The sequence below is a fragment of the Colletotrichum graminicola genome, assembly GCF_000149035.1.
Source record: "Colletotrichum graminicola M1.001 genomic scaffold supercont1.62, whole genome shotgun sequence".
NCBI lineage: Eukaryota > Fungi > Ascomycota > Sordariomycetes > Glomerellales > Glomerellaceae > Colletotrichum > Colletotrichum graminicola.
The window spans coordinates 175,168-191,483 of record NW_007361066.1 but is presented as its reverse complement, the minus strand read 5'-3'; the positions used below and the strand labels follow the sequence as shown (position 1 = coordinate 191,483).

The 16,316-nt window shown below is 54.8% G+C and overlaps 4 protein-coding genes across 4 annotated transcripts; 2 read left to right on the top strand and 2 right to left on the bottom strand.

Annotated features, from left to right (window-relative positions):
* Positions 1 to 2,027: 2,027 nt before the first annotated feature.
* GLRG_10564 (uncharacterized protein) lies at positions 2,028 to 3,258 on the bottom strand (the record flags this gene model as incomplete). Its single annotated transcript, XM_008101249.1, has 2 exons — positions 2,028 to 2,900; positions 3,004 to 3,258. The coding sequence occupies 2 exons, from the start codon at positions 3,256 to 3,258 to the stop codon at positions 2,028 to 2,030; spliced, it is 1,128 nt and encodes a 375-aa protein (XP_008099440.1).
* A 2,610-nt stretch (positions 3,259 to 5,868) lies between these two features.
* On the top strand, positions 5,869 to 6,657 carry GLRG_10563 (uncharacterized protein; the record flags this gene model as incomplete). The annotated part of the gene is made up of 1 exon (XM_008101248.1): positions 5,869 to 6,657. One exon carries the CDS (start codon positions 5,869 to 5,871, stop codon positions 6,655 to 6,657), a length of 789 nt encoding a protein of 262 aa, XP_008099439.1.
* Positions 6,658 to 6,871: 214 nt separating this feature from the next.
* GLRG_10562 (ATPase) lies at positions 6,872 to 10,583 on the bottom strand (the record flags this gene model as incomplete). The annotated part of the gene is made up of 2 exons (XM_008101247.1): positions 6,872 to 7,618; positions 7,671 to 10,583. The coding sequence occupies 2 exons, from the start codon at positions 10,581 to 10,583 to the stop codon at positions 6,872 to 6,874; spliced, it is 3,660 nt and encodes a 1,219-aa protein (XP_008099438.1).
* An 894-nt stretch (positions 10,584 to 11,477) lies between these two features.
* Positions 11,478 to 14,199, top strand: GLRG_10561 (uncharacterized protein; the record flags this gene model as incomplete). The annotated part of the gene is made up of 2 exons (XM_008101246.1): positions 11,478 to 11,657; positions 11,710 to 14,199. 2 exons carry the CDS (start codon positions 11,478 to 11,480, stop codon positions 14,197 to 14,199), a joined length of 2,670 nt encoding a protein of 889 aa, XP_008099437.1.
* Between the last annotated feature and the right edge of the window lie 2,117 nt (positions 14,200 to 16,316).

The window sequence follows — 16,316 nt, the reverse complement described above, 5'->3', positions numbered from 1 at the left end:
CGCCGTTATAGTGGCATAGCTGCTGCAGCTTTGGATGGCTTTGGCCTGTCAAAACCTGCGCAGCCCATTCATTCTTACGGCACAAACTTGACACTCTGCCCACATATTGATTGTCCCGCCATGACAAACACCGCCCCTGGGGAATAGGATGGGAGGGGTGAAGAGTCCCCGTTTTCACGAATTCGTCCCCTATCCTTGGTTAGCGACGAACCCCCTTTCCAACTGCGAGACTACTGTGTACCCTCCCTCCCATACGCAATTCCGGCCGCCAACGGCCCCTATTGGAGGCTCCCCCAACTAATAGCCCAGTGGTACTGATGAGAACACCCGCCGTATACCAAGATTGGCGCTGGCCGGCATTGCCACGGCATGGCATGGCACACGGCGCGGTGCCGCCTTTTCGGAGCTTGCCCCGCGCCCAGCCCAACCATTATCCTCACACCTTTTTTGGGGGGGGTGGACTTTCTGGCTTGGCGACTGTACATGTACCACAGGACGGGGCCCCAATCCGGCGGTGGAATGAATTCACCCATCCACGCTCTCCGGCCTGCCAGCCGTCCGGAAATCCCGGCGAGAATCTACTGGGCCGCGGTCGGAGGAAGGAGGAACATGGTGGTTTTGTTGGTCAGTTGAACTCGACTCGTCCCGATCGCGCTCTTCGGCGAAGGGGGGGCACAGGTAGCAGACGCCACTCGAACCACCTCGACTGCCTTGGAACTTATGCGGATGGCCTGATCTATAACTAAATGGTTGCGCAGTGGCAGTCCCCTTCGCCTCTGGGCCCGTTCGACTGCGCGCGCGCGGCTTGGGATGAGGCTTCGTGTATCCGATGACGAGCATGAGGCGCTGCGCCAAAGGGCGCAGTGGCTACGGTTTCTGACTGGCACAAGCGTATCTGACACCAACCTTTGGGGCTCTCGTATTTTTGTGTGGCTTCCTCGAGTCTCACTCAAGGATGAACATAGATAGACCGGCATCTCTCGCTGATCTGGCCATATCATGCCGGCCAGAGGAGCCACGACGGTTAGGTTGAACTGTGTCTTTTTCTTCTTGTAGGATTGTCTGCCATGGCTTCCACAGCTATCGGCTTTGCAGGAGATCATGGCCACAGGCCGGTGAGGATCGGGCAACCCTCTTGGAGCTTATCGCTGCGTCGTGGCGCGACGTATCGCACCACTACTAGGGTTCCAAGTATAGACAGGGGTTATAAAGTAGCAGTGTTATCATCAGTCAATATGGGTTTTACTTTGGCTATACCAAGGTTGAGGGGTTTAATATAGAGCTTCGCTTGCAGTTATAAGAGCTGACAGATAAGTACCTATAGGAGATGGTGTATAACTCTTTCTTGTTGCGGCTGTCACCCGACTCAGTAACCAAGGTACTAACACAAGGCGGTCGCACAGGTACACACGCAATATGTAACAATGAGATCCGGTTGTTGTCTATCGTCCGAGGTCTGGAAATATCAAGCCCGCCACCTTACTCCACTGATAGCGCGGGCTAATCCACGAGAGAGGATGCAGGGCTGAACAGCATGAAGAGAACAGGCATATACTCCCTGCCATTAGCATAGGCTACGAAAGCGCAAATCAACAGGCATCAAACGTGCCGCGTGAGGGGGTTGGTTTCAAAGCAGCAAGGTCACGAACGACGGTTTCTCTGTGTTTATTAGGCTCGAATGGGGCAGTTGGGTATCTTTTGGCCAATGCCTATTCGTGGCGGAGATTTGAGTATATTTCATGGGTTTTGGTATGTCACTGGCCATGTAGGCGTGGTATGTGAGCTTGAATTGTGGCAACTCACGTTGCTGGATAAACTATTGAACAAGAAATCCGATGCAAATCTCAGGAGGCCAAAAGACAACGCTTGTAAGTGAAGCCTATGGGGGTTACAAAGGCTTTTTTTTGTAACTCAATCAACTGCATCCATCAATACCCTGTCAAATGAATAAACCAGACCATGAATCCAAATCTGGAGAAACCCTCCCCAACGCCGTTCGACAATCATGAGAAACAAAGGGAGAAAAACTACACCAAATGAAACAGGAGAGCAATGAGGAAGATGAACCTGACGAACTCCACCCGCGCCCGCCTCACTCCCAATACCGCCTTCCCGAGGGGGCTTCTCTCCCAGATCTCCTTTTTCGCAGTCTGCACGGCATCTTTCATATCCTCCACGTCCTCCTCCAACTCCTTCCTCTCGACGGCGTGGTACCTCTGGCTCTGCATCTGCCGAAGTAGCCCCATCGCACTCGATCGCGCGAGGGGGTCCTCGTCGAGCATGTTGCTCAACAACTGCTGCAACCAGGTGTGGCTTGGGTCCTCGCAGCCCTTGGCTCTGAATGCCAGCGGCCTGATCCCCTTCATGGAAGCCCCCGACGTCGGCGCGAGGTCGGGCTGGACGAGGACCTCGGACTGCCAGCTGTTCCTCCGCCACGGCGGCGTCTCGGAGTCCCAGTGGGAGCCGTAGCGGTGGCAGTGCCAGAGAAGCATGCCGAGCTGCCAGATGTCCGACGCGAAGGTCGGCTTCACCGCCCCCCTACCCTCCTTCCCCCTTTTGCGCATCTCGGCGTTCTCGACGAGGAACTCGGGCGCCGTGTAGCCGTCGTCCTTGGGCCAGTGGCCGATGACGTCCGGGACGAGGCCGTGGCCGAAGAGCTTGTGGCGGTCGCGACGGGGGTACGAGGGGAATGGGATGACGTTCCGCGGCCGGACATCTCCGTGGGCGATGCCGCGGGCATGGAGGTAGGCGAGAGCGAGGAGCAGATCCCAGGAGATGTCGAGGATAGCCGAATCCTCGAAGCGGTCTCGTGCCGGGTGGATTGCGCCGTCTCGGGGGCGTTGCTCGGTGACGATGGCGTTGATAGCTGGGAGGTAGTCAAAACATCTCACGATGGTTCGCTAATCATATGGATCAGCTGAGAGCGTCCTGGGAAACACTGGCCGGTCTTGGGCTAGATGTCCAAAACTGGGCAGGGGATAGACGGGGAGGGGTTGAACTTACGCAACAGGCGTCCCTAGACAACCAGATCTCATCTGCTGCAAATTTCTTCAGCTTTCTCTTCTGGGAGAAGTTGAGGCATACAAGTTTGACGACAGTGGCATTTTTGGTACACGACGCATCGATATCATCTACTGGGACGTATCTGTAGCTGTCGTATAACTCTGAGAGGCACTTCTCACCCCCAACATAGTCCTGGATGGTGTGAAAGATGCCCTTTCGGCTGATTTGATCTTGTGTGCTTGTGAATGGCATCATGAATGTTCAGTATTGATATCGACTTTGGATTGAAACTGTCCGGTGACGACTGGTTTGGTTAGCTGACTGATTATCTAGTCTTGTCATTTCGACCTATTGATATAAGTTCTCCATGACTTGGTTCTCAAGCATCTCAGTGTTCTCTCATTGTCCCCAAACGCCTGCAATGTTCTTTCCATTCTAGATACCACCCTTTGTTGTTGATGTGGCTTGATCCATAGGAAATACCGAGCTCTTTGAGTGCCATGGAGCTATCCTTTCGAGATCATCATGGTGTCAAAGACAAGTATGCCGTCAGTGTTCAATAATTCAAGCACACTTGACTTCACATTGAGACCAACGGTATATACGTCTTGTTGCAGCTGTTAACAAACCTAGTAATCAAGGTATCAATACAATGCGGTCCCCCATAGGACCTCACAGGCACACAATATTTAACCATACACAGTCATAGAAACAGTGAAAGTATCATGCTCAAAGCTCAACACAATAAAGAAGACTTCTAAATCAATGGGCGGAAACTCAGTACCATGGAATATCGTAACTAAACTTCCCTATCAACCAAGGCTGGTAGAGCTTTCATGCCAAGTGCTTGTTGCTGTGATTGTCTTGCCGTCTGTTCTTTACCTCAACGCTTCTTTCACTCCCTCACTTCACGTGATACCCTCCGACCTATCTTATAAGACACATTATTGCACTGATTGCTTCCATTGCATGCCACGCAGATCCAGAAAAAATCCTTCAGGCCGCGTCAAATTCGGCATGCCCCCTGGAGTGGACCATCAAGTTTTCAAAACATTGGAGGGTTTTGAAACTCCAACGTCACCATCGTGGAATGGGAGGCTCCTCTGCTCGTCCAATTGGGTTATCCTCTCGCGTCTAAATCGGTAAGCTATTAATTCCCTGTCCCATTCACAACATCTTACGAAATTCAACTATAGGACTTGATATTTCTGGTCCCAGGCAACCAATTCCAAAGATGCAGATGATATCGCAAAACTTAACGGCCTGAAACTCTCTGGAGACGACTACGAAGAGCTGCTTAGCAAGTAGGTATAAGACAGCATGATAGAAATGAAGATTGCCCGCGTAGGTGGTTCAAAAGTTAAGGCATAGATATAACAGCCCATGTACAAATGCTCGCTGACGTCCTGCATTTACATGCCTTTGCTCACATGCAATAGCAATTCTCAGCCCTCATGACTTCTTTCACGAGAGCGAGCGCCGCTTCAAGCCATGACGACGTGTCGTCACAGCTAACGAGATCACAACACAACACATTGGCTTATCATCACGCCACAACGGTAGTTGGTCCGCATCGACCGCTCACGCTTCTCACCATTCCAGTCCCCTCTGCTGCGTCTCACTCTCAACATTCAATACTCCAACATCCTCCAGTCATCTTACCATCCCTCTCCTCGGAATCTAACTAATCTCCGCCGCCCGCCAACCGCCGCCGCAATACAGATGTGCATCAGCTCCCCGGGTTGCCACCTTCGAAAAGACGATGCGGCTCCTTTGTGCATGATGGAAGGCAAAACTAGAATGCGCTTCCCCGCCATCTGTTGGCAGCGGAACCATACTTTAGGGAGGGGGAGGGGGCAATGGATCATTACATGCCCCGGTAATGAAAGCAAAGAGAGCCAAGCACGGCTCTCTGGGTTGGGATTCCCAACGGCGCGTGTCCTTTGATACACCAACGTATCGGAGTTCCGGGGATAGAATCCGTGCCGGGGAGAGCTTGTGTCGCTCTTCGTTGCCCATATGCGCGCACAGCTGTCCAAGTGGCATTATGACAGCACCAGTGCATCACGTCTCCTTCCCATCGGTATCGGGCTGGTTTTCCCCGCAAGCTCGGGATATGTGACCGGCGATGGTGACTTTGACGCAACACAGCGTAGGAAAGGCCACACGGTCTGGTAGGCTCGAGGGAACCCTTTGATGTTATATCGCCCGTCTTGCGAGGACCCCTGGACCTGGGTTCTAGCTCTGCTTCCCTTCAACGACTCTCAGACCGTCTGGTTGAAAAGCTGGTTGATAGCTTGACAGCGTGGGCATAAACCAGCCGTCACCAGACTTCTCTCCTCATGCCGTCCTGTCGCGCGGTTCTTTCGCACAGCCGCTGTTGCTGACGTTCAGCATTATGCTGTAACAAAGGATGCACTCTTCATATGCGTGTTCCCAAAACAGAGCCAAACACTAGAGTCAGCAAATCGGATTGACCCGCGCTCAGACGACCCTCCTCTTCAAAGTTCCAGCTCTGATACCGGGGGAGGATGTCCAACAAGCCGGTTCAAAGTTTAGCTCCCTCCCTGCATTGACCAGCCTCACTCACGGCCTCCATAAATTCACTAAGACCGCTCACCAAATTCCATTTTTACGTGGCCCCTCCTCCGTCCCCAAAACCCCCCCCCCCGCCTTTTTTTGAGCTCCCGTCCGAAGCCGACTTCCTTTCCCTCTTTGTCTTTTGCCGACGGACCGCCGCGTGAGCCCTTAGGACGAATAGGTACCAACTGGCTGTTCTTACTTTTAAACCGGACGGACTCACTGACGGTGTCAACCACTCGAGAAATCTCACGACAATTTACACTAACCAACTCATCACTCTCCATGTCTCGCATGTCTCACTCCAGCCGCGATACCAACAGTGGCGTCCTCACCAAGAGGACCCGAGGAGACACAACTATGGCCCGGACGCGGCGTTCCCACTCTCCATCCACCCGCTCCCGCTCCTCCTCTGCCGGACCTCGCGAGCACCGCCGGCCCAGCATCAAGACCGCCGCAGTCCTCGTCGCTGCCGTCGCCGTCGCCACCATCTGCCTCCACAAGCTCTGGCCGCGCAGCTCCCACAAGGACCATTGGGAGCCGTCTCCCGCGTCGTCGGCCGGCCGCCTCTCGCGCCGACGTAACGCCATCCGCGACCGCCACAACGGATATCTTGACTACGACGACCACAATGTCTTCGACCGCAACGACCATGTGCGCAGCGACAGGAGGAGGAGGCTGCCCGAGAGGGAGCACTACCCAGCCCCAAGCCACAGCGACGGGCGGTCGAGGGGCTATGGTAGCGACAGTGACGGGGACTCGTACCACTCCGACGAATACCTGCCTTCTCCCAGTGAGCGCTTCTCCAACCGGCGGAGTACGATCGAGGGGGACCGCCGGTCAAAATCCCGTGGGATCAGTGCGCTGGATAACAACGAGATCGTCCGGTATGAGAGGCAGTCAAACATGTCGTTTGAGGAAGAGCGGCCGCAACGGCCACAATATAATGAAGCCGTTGCGGACTGGAGCCGGCGGGGAAGCCAGCTGCCGTCGTCGCTGTCCGACGAGCAGAGTTACAAGGGCGAGTCGGAGTATGCCGACCGGAGGTCCCGGCGAAGACCCGTCTACCACTAGAAAAGGAATGGGACTTGGTGTCGGCGAACACAGTCGATTTCCGATATGTAGCAATTTGCGATTCAACGTGTTTCGAGTATGCGCATAGCCGTCTTGTTAAGGCAGATAGATATCCAACCAGTTCAAATGCCATCCTATATATCTCACAAACCCCCCCAGCTAACTACGCTTTTCCAACTTCTCCCGAATGCAGCCATTTCGTTACTATCATCATTTACTCCGCCGCCGTGACTGGCGCTGTGATCGCTTCGCCATATTCGTTTGCGCTCACATCATTCGCGCTCACAGGACTCAACACTGGATTCATTAGGCTCATTTCTTCGTCCACAGCCGCTTGCCAGCTTTCGCCGCCGGTTCTCATTACTGACGGCGTGCTCAGCTCCGCAGAAAAATAGCTTTCTTTACGCATATTGATGCGCGCGACACCTTCCAGAGCCGAGTACGCAGCACGGGTGTTTCGCATTCGCTTACCTGGCCTACCACCTTCGCTCAGTAGGCCACTTCGTTGCATGCGGTCCTGCATCAGACGATGGTCGTAACCAATAATCCCGCGGACATACGGCGCCACTTCGAGAGTAATCAACCGCATAGTACGATCAAATACTGATGGTTCGAGGCTGGTGGATATCGTAACAGAAGCCTTCTCGGAAACCGCGATCGGGTCAAAAGCGTACGCCATGTCATAGCGGTTGATGACCGCGTCCCGGTTAGGATTGACAAATGAGTGTCTCATTCGGCGGATAGCACTGTCTTCTTGGAAGCAAGCCATACTGACTGAAGTATTATTCTTGACAGGCGCGGTCTGAAGAACCTGTCGAGCTCCGCACTTCAGACTGGTGGCGATGGCTCTGGCCGTGCAGGTGTAAGTCGTGAGGGGCGGGGCCTCTAGTAAGCGGCGTCCAAGGGTGAAGTCGTCGCGCGCTTTGACAGGTATGTCTGGTTGCGTAGGATCAAGCGGTTCCTAGGCCAAGTTAGTTGCATCACTGCCATCGGATAGCTACTGACCAACTCACCTGGAATCGAAGGCCAAAGTCACCGCCGGAGCAGAGATCGGCTGCGCTCATGAGATCAGAAAACTCGAAAAACACACCCAGCGCAGCGGCTCTGTCCCCGGCCGAGGATGTGGCCACATTGTCTGCCCATGATACCATGTCAAGGGACTCGTGCCAGTTGCCCAAATCCATCCCTAGACTCTGCCAGCACTGGCTCATCAACTCTTCCTCGGCAGCGTGGGGGCTTGAGACGATTGCTGGATCACGGCTGACCCATCCCATACCCTCCAAATACGTGTCTTGGCTGACCACACGCACAACATCACCGTTCTCGTCTGTGTCGCAGCCCTTGGGCCATCTCGGGTAGAACCAGTCAAAGCCGCCGCGGCGGTCACCGACTCCAAGCTGACACCAGTAGTTGAGTTCCATCAAAGATGCTCGGAGGTCGTAACCCTTGGACTCATACAGCGCGCTTACAGCCGCTCTGCGAAGAGCATGGCCTTCATTGGCAGCAATGAGGAGCATAGCATCAACTGCCAAAACCTCCGGTGGTGGTGTGAATCGGAGGATCCCGTAGAAGACAAAGTTGTGGAATGGCACCAGGCTCTCGTCGTTGCAAGTCATGACAAACGGCCTCTTGGATTGGGCAATTAAGCTTACAATGGTCGCCCAAAACTGCTTGTCTTCCTCGTAAAGCACGTCGACCTCTTCAAGAAGAATCAAAGACTGTTTCTGAGTTTGCGTCTTTCCCTTTACGGATTTGGCTGCCAACGTTGGTTGTTCAATCGCTTCAGGCTGGACTGTGACTTTGGGTTTGGCTGCCATCTTGGGCTTAAAGAACGATGCCATGGTGCCTTGCTTGCCGGATTTAATGTCGTTTGCCGTCTCGTCGTCGACGTTGTCTCCGCCGTCGTTCTGGCGGTGCTGTTGAACAAGGTGATTCTGGGTCATGTCTCCAACCTTCTCCATGACATCTTTGCCATTGCGGCGGCTACTTGCATTGATTTCGAAAATTTCGAAGCCAAGCTCCTTTGCAACAGCATACACCGCAGCTGTCTTTCCACAGCCGTGGGGGCCACTGAGAACTACTGCATTGGTGAGCCGGCTTGCATCCTTGCCAATGTCCTTGCGAACTACGGTCTTCTTGGCGCTGCCGTGAACCGGTGTTGGGAGCCAATCATCCTCATCGTCGGAAACGTCGGGCAGAAACTCGACTTCATCACCACTAGAGACAATAAAGTCATCCAACTTGTTGCGCTTTCTCTTCTTCTTCGTCGCAGAAGCAGGCTTGGAACCAGGCTTCTGATCTGCATTGGGTGCCCCCGTATCCACAGACTGAACCTTGAGGGTCTGCAGCCACTCTTTCAACATGACACCTTCCTGGCCGCTCTGGAGGACCTCTTCTGCGCAGCTCGGCGCATATTTATGGGCCCAGGAAAGTTCCTCGCATTCAGACCTGTCATAAGCTGAGAGATTGGTTTCGAGGGAGTTGTAGAGGCGGGCGACGGCGGGATGCGGTTTGCGGGTAGATGCAGTGAGTAGTTCATCATCGCTATCTTGGCCCGAGATGAGTGGCAGGGGAGAACGCAACTCAGGCCTGACTCTCTGCCGGAGTTTGCGCCCGCTTTCAAAGTGCTTCCCCGGGAGACGAAGCTCCGAGGGCGGAGGTGATATATAGTCGTCAGTGGCTTCCTGGATTGTCCTTGTAATGCTGAGGGTGTCTAATGACGCCGAGAGCTGATCTATGACAGACTCTCCCGGGAAGATGTTTATTGTTTGTCCCTTGGACTTTCTTGACGAAAAACCGACGTGATGCCTTGCTGGCAGGCGCTCTTCGTCAGGGGACAAACCCCTAACGTGGGAAGTTCCCTGGGGTGGCCATGCTGGGTGACATGCACCTGGGACCTTGAGTCCCATGGAACGAACGCCAAATTGAGGAAACTGAGCCTTGCCTGCCGCCGGAGTCGATCGCTGCTTCTTGGGGGAGCATGGGGTCGAAGAGAAAATGGTAGCCCTGGGTTGCTTTGGAGCAGCGGGAGGGGTCTCTCCTGACTTGATGGCATTTTTGGACTTTGCGAGAAACAGGGGATGCGTGGTGTTCGTCTTTGATTTGTCTTGGTCCGCTTTGGGGGCCTTTGCACGAGATTTTGGAGGGGTGGTTTTCGTCGTGGCTGTTGTCTTGGTACGGGGAGGAGTGGCGAGGATCTGCTGGATCTTCGGACCGATTCGCTCGCGCGAGTCTGCATCGTGCCCGTACTTAATGGTTACAATGCGAGATTGCTTGGCAGGCGATTTGCCAGACTTTGCGCCTTTGACCGTATCTGCAGGGCTTGGTTTCGGTTTCGGCGGTGATCCAATAGTACCGGTCTTGGGATTGAACTTGAGAACCTTCGTGGGCTTTGGCGGGTCGGTCTTTCCAGTACTCGGAGCCAAGGTGTCTGCTGCATGCGTATATCCGTTGGCATTCGATACTGAACTAGATGCCTGGGACAGGGGCAGAACAACCGGATGGGTGGGCGACGGTGTAGGAAGAGGCGTTTGTGGAAGCTCGTTGACAAGGTGCGATAATGGCACACCGTTGACATGGGAGAAGTTGTTGGCTATCGCTACCGCTGGACCGGGCTGCTTCTTCCTGGGCCGCCCTCTCTTCTTTCCAGAGCTCGGAGGGTTGCCACCAGCTGTCTTTTGTCTTTTACGGCCGTGTTCATCCTCGCCAATGTCGGACGAGCAAGGTTCGACATCGCTTGACGGGGGCTGCGACGTGCGCGCATTCTTCCGTGATGATTGCGCCTCCTCAGTTCTCGGGTTTGACCCGACAGGGCCCTGAAGATGGTCGTTCACGGTCGGATGGGGTGTCGGGGCATGGGTGTTGTTTCCTGGGACGAATAACGGATGGAGCTTCTTGTTGGAGACGTCCAGTCCTTCTGGAGCCATGGCTACCAAAAGGGTTCCCATGAGATCAGGGGATGCTGTGGCTCGAAGAATCTCTCAGTACACGTCGAGAAAAAGAGCGAGAGGAAGAGATAGGCAGGTGTGGTTGTGAGGTGCTGGACATTGGTACTTACGCTGGAGCCGTCGCACCGTCAGAATACGTCAGAGAGCATGCGACCGGACAGACGTTTGCGAAGTGTATAGAGTAATAGGTTATAGGAGCAATTGCAATTTCTCCAGAGCCAATACTGGATGAAAAGACACTGGCATGGACAGACCCCTTTCTAACCCAAAGGTATGACATAGAGTAAGGTAAACCAAGGAGGAGTTATCGTGGTGGGTGGGCTGTCCAGGTATTGAAGAATCACCGACCCCCGTCGCGTTCCAAACCGCGTCCCAGTCGCTGGGAACAGCAGCGCGTACCGCGACTTCCATTAACCACACTTTTTAGTGTAGACTCTAGGTACGTATCCGTTCCGGCTGACAAGGTGCACCAGCCACACGTCTAATCCGCATTTAGGCGTCAGCCACACACCTCCTCTGTACAGGTAGCGACATCGGTTATTGCTCACTTATCGCCGATCGTTCCATTTTCAGCGTCTTATCGATATCGGGTGATCGGATGGTGTCTTAATCCGATGATACTAGCCAGGCGCACTGTCGGTCAGCGCCAAATTCCCGCTGGCCTCTACAGTGCGACGCTATCCTGCTTCTGTGGCTGCACCCCACTACGGCGCATGGTCTTCCCAACTTTTTTTTCTCTCGAGATCGAAGCCATCACTTACACTGCCGGGGCCTTGAGCTTGACCAGAGCCATTGCAGTTGCACCCAGAGCCAGGCACTGCTGATATTCCAGACGAATCGCTTCCATAGACCGGAGCTTTCTGACAATCCAAAATGGCTCCCACTTTCCGCATCCACCGACCGGATGTTTTGGCTTCCCTGCCGCGTCCTCTCGACCACACAAAGGGCCAGTACCATATTGGAGAGGTCTACGCACAAAAGCCCGGATCTAAGAAGAGGAAGAGGTTGGAGGTTGTTGTCGGTGTCGACGGGGAAGCAGCAAACATTTATCATGTTAGTACTCGGGTCTAGCGGCACCATCACAGCATTTTGTTAATAATCCTAGGTCCCTTCCTCTGGTCTGCGAACATCCTACCCGATCCCACCTCAAGAGTCCTTCACCTGCGCGCCGTATTCGATTCGATACCAGGGAGCCGGCGCGAGCGGTCGCAACAACTACACCTACCTCTCAACGCAAGACTCGACAGGCGCAAAGATCACCCTCTGCCGAGATGCTATCGACGTGACTGGCAAGACAAGCTCTACCAGCACATCTCAGCGAGTGCGTCACAAGCACCCGATCACCTACCTCTTCACATCGTCCGCTGTCGACACCACCGTTGTGAGCGACGCACCGCAGTCCGAGAGGGGCGACGTGCTCGGTCTCTGTAAGGATGGGCAGGTTCTGTGTTTGGACGGCGAAGCTTTGGAGCAGAAGTGGAGCGCAGCTTCCTACAGCCTGTGCAAGGACCTGCTTCCCTCGACCATTTCCGAGTATGAGGTCGAATTTTCTCTGCACGCTGCGGCGTCAGAGGTCCTGAATGGGCTGTTCCAGGGCAGACAAGACGCTTTTGGCTCTTTTGGGCGACAGATCGACCCCAAGACCTTCAACCCGGACGTGCTCGCCATCGTTGTCCGCGCCGACAGCGAAGATACGATATCGAGATTCCTCATCATTCTCGGCGTCTTGCCTACTGTCACTTCGCAGCCGTTGGTCCAGCTACACGTGACACCCTTGCCTTCTCAAGATGACGTTGCAGCTGAGCTGGCTACTTACCAGCTTCACATCCAGTCTGGAAAGCTCCTCCAGCTGTCCGGCGCTGTCCTCCGAACCTACGACCTTACGAGTGCCGTACCCAAGTTGCAGGGTCGCTTGCCTCTGCCCGAGCTTACCTCGTTCCTCCAGCTGTCAGAGCACTCAGCCCTCTGCCTGTCCCAGAACTCTGCTAGCATGGTGAACCCCACCTTCCACTCGGTCCAGGCTTCGACGGCGATTCAGCTTCCCGAAAGCACCGAGCAGCAGAAGCCGACGCTGATCACCTTCTTATCCAAGTTGGACATGGCAGTTGCTGTCGTTGGCAGCACCCTGGTTTCCATCCAGATTGAGCGACCCAAGTCCCACAGCAAGGAGGGCCTTCTCATCGACTCCATAGGACGAGGCCTGCCAAGATCGGACCGCGTGCCGGCGAGCTTGCCCAAGACGGGGGATTCGACGTTCGAGAACTACCTCCCTGGAACCCTCTCGGACGAATACGTCAAGGAGTCGTTGGCGGACGTGGAGAAGGCGGACGGATATCTCCTGGCACAAGACTGGAAGGCCTTCGAGGGCCTCTTGGCACAGCGGTTCGGGGTCGCCATCGACCAAGACGCGGAGGTCACTGGTGTCCAGACGCCCGACTGGAAGTGGCTGGAACGCTCAGACAAGTATCCCGCAGTGGACCGCCGGTGGGTGCTGTACGCCATCAGCAGGGTGTTCTCGATGGACACCCAGGCCGAGGAAGGTGGCCTCCTTCGCTGCATGCTTCCCGCGAGCAACGTTATGATCTACCTCATCGCCGCCGGTCATCTCACCAACGCCAATATGTCTGCCGCCTTCAGGAGCGAGCTGGTCGAGGCGGCATCCAAGGAATCGATCATCGACAAGCTTGTCCAGCGACTCGTCGACATGGACCCGGCCATGGAGCTGCTATTGAACTATGTCTCAGCGACCAAGCTTGGCGAGAAGGAACTCCTCCTCGTCATCCGCATCATCATGCGCAGCCTCGACCAGCAATCCAGACTCTTGCTCCCCGCGCCGACGGAGACTAAGGAGGAAGAGTATGTGGCGATGGAGATTGACCATCTTGAGAAGGAGCTCGAGATGGCCGAGTATCATTTGGGCGACGACACGAACCTTCGCGCACGGGCCCTAACGACGGCGTTTGAGAAGCTCTCAAACTACTCATCAGTCGCCACGGTACGGGCTCTTCGCGAAACGTTCAACCCGACAGAGGTCTTGTCACTCATTCACTTGCTGCGTATCCAGCTCATCGGCAGTGCCTGGACATCAAGATACGTGGACTCGACAAACTTTGACAAGGACGAGGCCGCAAGAGCGCCGCCCGACGGCGCCATCTCGCTCATCGCGGAACTCCTCTCCCGGTGCATTGATTCCGTAGGGCCCAGTGGGTGGCTTACAAATGGCACATCCGTTGGAGACCGCGCGGACGCGGCTGATTTCATCACGGCATTAAAGCTCGAGGTCAGCGCAGCCCTGGAGGGCCTGAACGAGGCCGTCTATCTGGACGGCATCGTCGGCGAGGCGGTCCAATACGGCAGAGCAGTCAAGGCTGGGGTTAAGACGGCGCCCTCTGGGCGTGCTCAGGCCCTCGCTAAGCCGGTGTCGCTTGACGTCGAGAGCTCGCCTCATCTGCCTCTGGGACTCGTGTCCAAGCAAAGCGTGTCCAACCTCAAGATCGTCTCGGGCGGTGAGGTGCTTGAGAGGAGCTCCCGTGAAAAGGGACACCTGCTGAGTCAGAAGGTCAAGGCATACTCTCTGGAGAGGATTTCCATTTGAGCCGCATGCCGGAGGACGGTGGGGTGGAGGGTTGTGTCAAGGGCACACACACACACCACTATTGTCCGCATGTGCGAGACTAACCGGCTTTTGGAGTTAAGGCGGAACACGCGACGAAAAAGAAAAAGGAGGAAAAGGCTCTGCATGGGCTAGTTGACCTGGATAGTGGAAACGTGCCCGGTGGTGGTGGCAGTGAACCGCAATGGAAAGCGAGAAAAAAAGACTGGATAGGACCTAGGGGTCAGGAGATGCGAGTCAGCAGCCCTGAAAAGATACCAAGTGAACGGATGCCGAAGCGTACATTTCTCTCCGCCGCGATGCGTCGCTGGTTACGGTCCGATGAAGCCGTTCAGAACCAAAAGAGAAGAGAAAAGAAAAGAATAGAAAAGCCGGGGTGGCTAGCCGAAGGGGGAGAGGGAGTCACCCCGAGGCTAAACTAGCATAATAGAGTTTGCATTGATCTGACCAAAGGAAACAATCGACCAAGTTCTAGCGCAGCTGACATACAGTATGAGAGAGAATGTCGAGGCCGTAGCCTGAACACTGGACGAATCAGGAACCCTTTGAACTTTGACGTCGGTGTGACACGGATGGCATCCAAAACTCTGCCGCAGTTCGCCCTGGATGTATGTGAGTACGCCGAGGGAAGCAAAGCGGCCGGTACCCCAAACGATCACCTCCATCTCTGTCCGGGGCCTGAGCTTGGCAAGAATCTACCCGACCAAGCTGTGCTGTACTGAAGCTCAGACCCGGGCGAAACAGTTGGCTTTCCTTTGGAGCGTCCGCCGCATGGAAAGAACAGGAATTCCTGAACAATCAAACAAGCGTTGATCCTCCGCGGCAATCCTCGCCCTGGAGACGGGCATGTGGCAGAGATGGTCAGAGGGCGACAATCCTGACAAGTGGACATGACCACGCAGAGAGGCCCTAGCTCTCTCTTTCTCTCTCTCCGTCTCAGGTTTCGAGAGACGTCGAGGATATGCACTAGATACTGGAGCATCCGTCCAAAGTCTAGGTCACTAGGGTGGGGGGGCTGCTGCCTGATGAGTGGTGAAGTTGAGATGCCGAGGAGAATCTGACAGCCTCACTTGGTCTCACAAGCCAGTCAACGCATCGTACGACACCCTATGAAGAAAGTGAAGAAGAGGAGCCAAAAAGATGAAGAGACACGGAGAAGGAGAGACTATTGATTTCTTACTCTCCCAATCAAAGCACGCGGGGATGGTAGGGCGGTGGCTTTGCACATTCAGAGGGGCTTTGCGACTGCCGACGGTGTGGGGAAAGCTCGAGGATGCTCCCTCTGACAAGGGCCTCTGATTGGCGCTGACGATGGCGGATGGCGATGGCCTCTCGACGGAAGTTAGCGTTGTATGGCTGTGGACAGGCTGCGAGTTTCGTAATCTATCCAACGAATACGGTTCTGCGCTTGATTGTGGCTTGTCGGGCAGCCTGCTGCAACACTACTGCATGACTGCCGGTCGTGTTTTGTTTTTTCTCTTCTTTTTTCTTTTGCATGCGGTCAAGTACCTAGAGGGAGTGAGAAAGGGCATTGGGAAATCAGATGAGCAGTGACAGCTCACGACGAGTTGACGAGCCCCGTGTAAGACGGGCAGGTAGGACGATAAGCAAGGTTCGCGGGGCGACGCATGAGTGGGAGGAACATGAAAGAACGAAGGTTGCGCAAAAGCCCGGTCATGCGCTACAGCCTACAGGAGACAAATCAGATCATCCAGAGAACGAGAGTCGTGGATATGAGAATGGAAGAGGGGGCCGAGAGGTGTAGATAGAGAGAGATGCAGCAAAAAGTGCATTTTCCTCGACATGGAGTTTTGCATGATACGACTGGATTGCCGGACAAGGGCAGTTCAGCTCAGCTCCTTTGACCACGAGGATATTACCCCTCCCTACCCGTCAGCAGTAACTGTGCGCAGTCGTCGTTGCGCTGTTTCAAGCACCGAGAGTCTTTTGCCACTTCGGTTTTCATATTGGAAAAGACTACAGCTGATCTCGTGAGAAAGTGGCACCTTCGAAACGTCTGGGTTTCTCTTCTGTCCGGAGGCGACGGGTGCTTGCCCGTTCCTGTCTCAGTGGAATACGACTCCCAGACCCTCGGACGG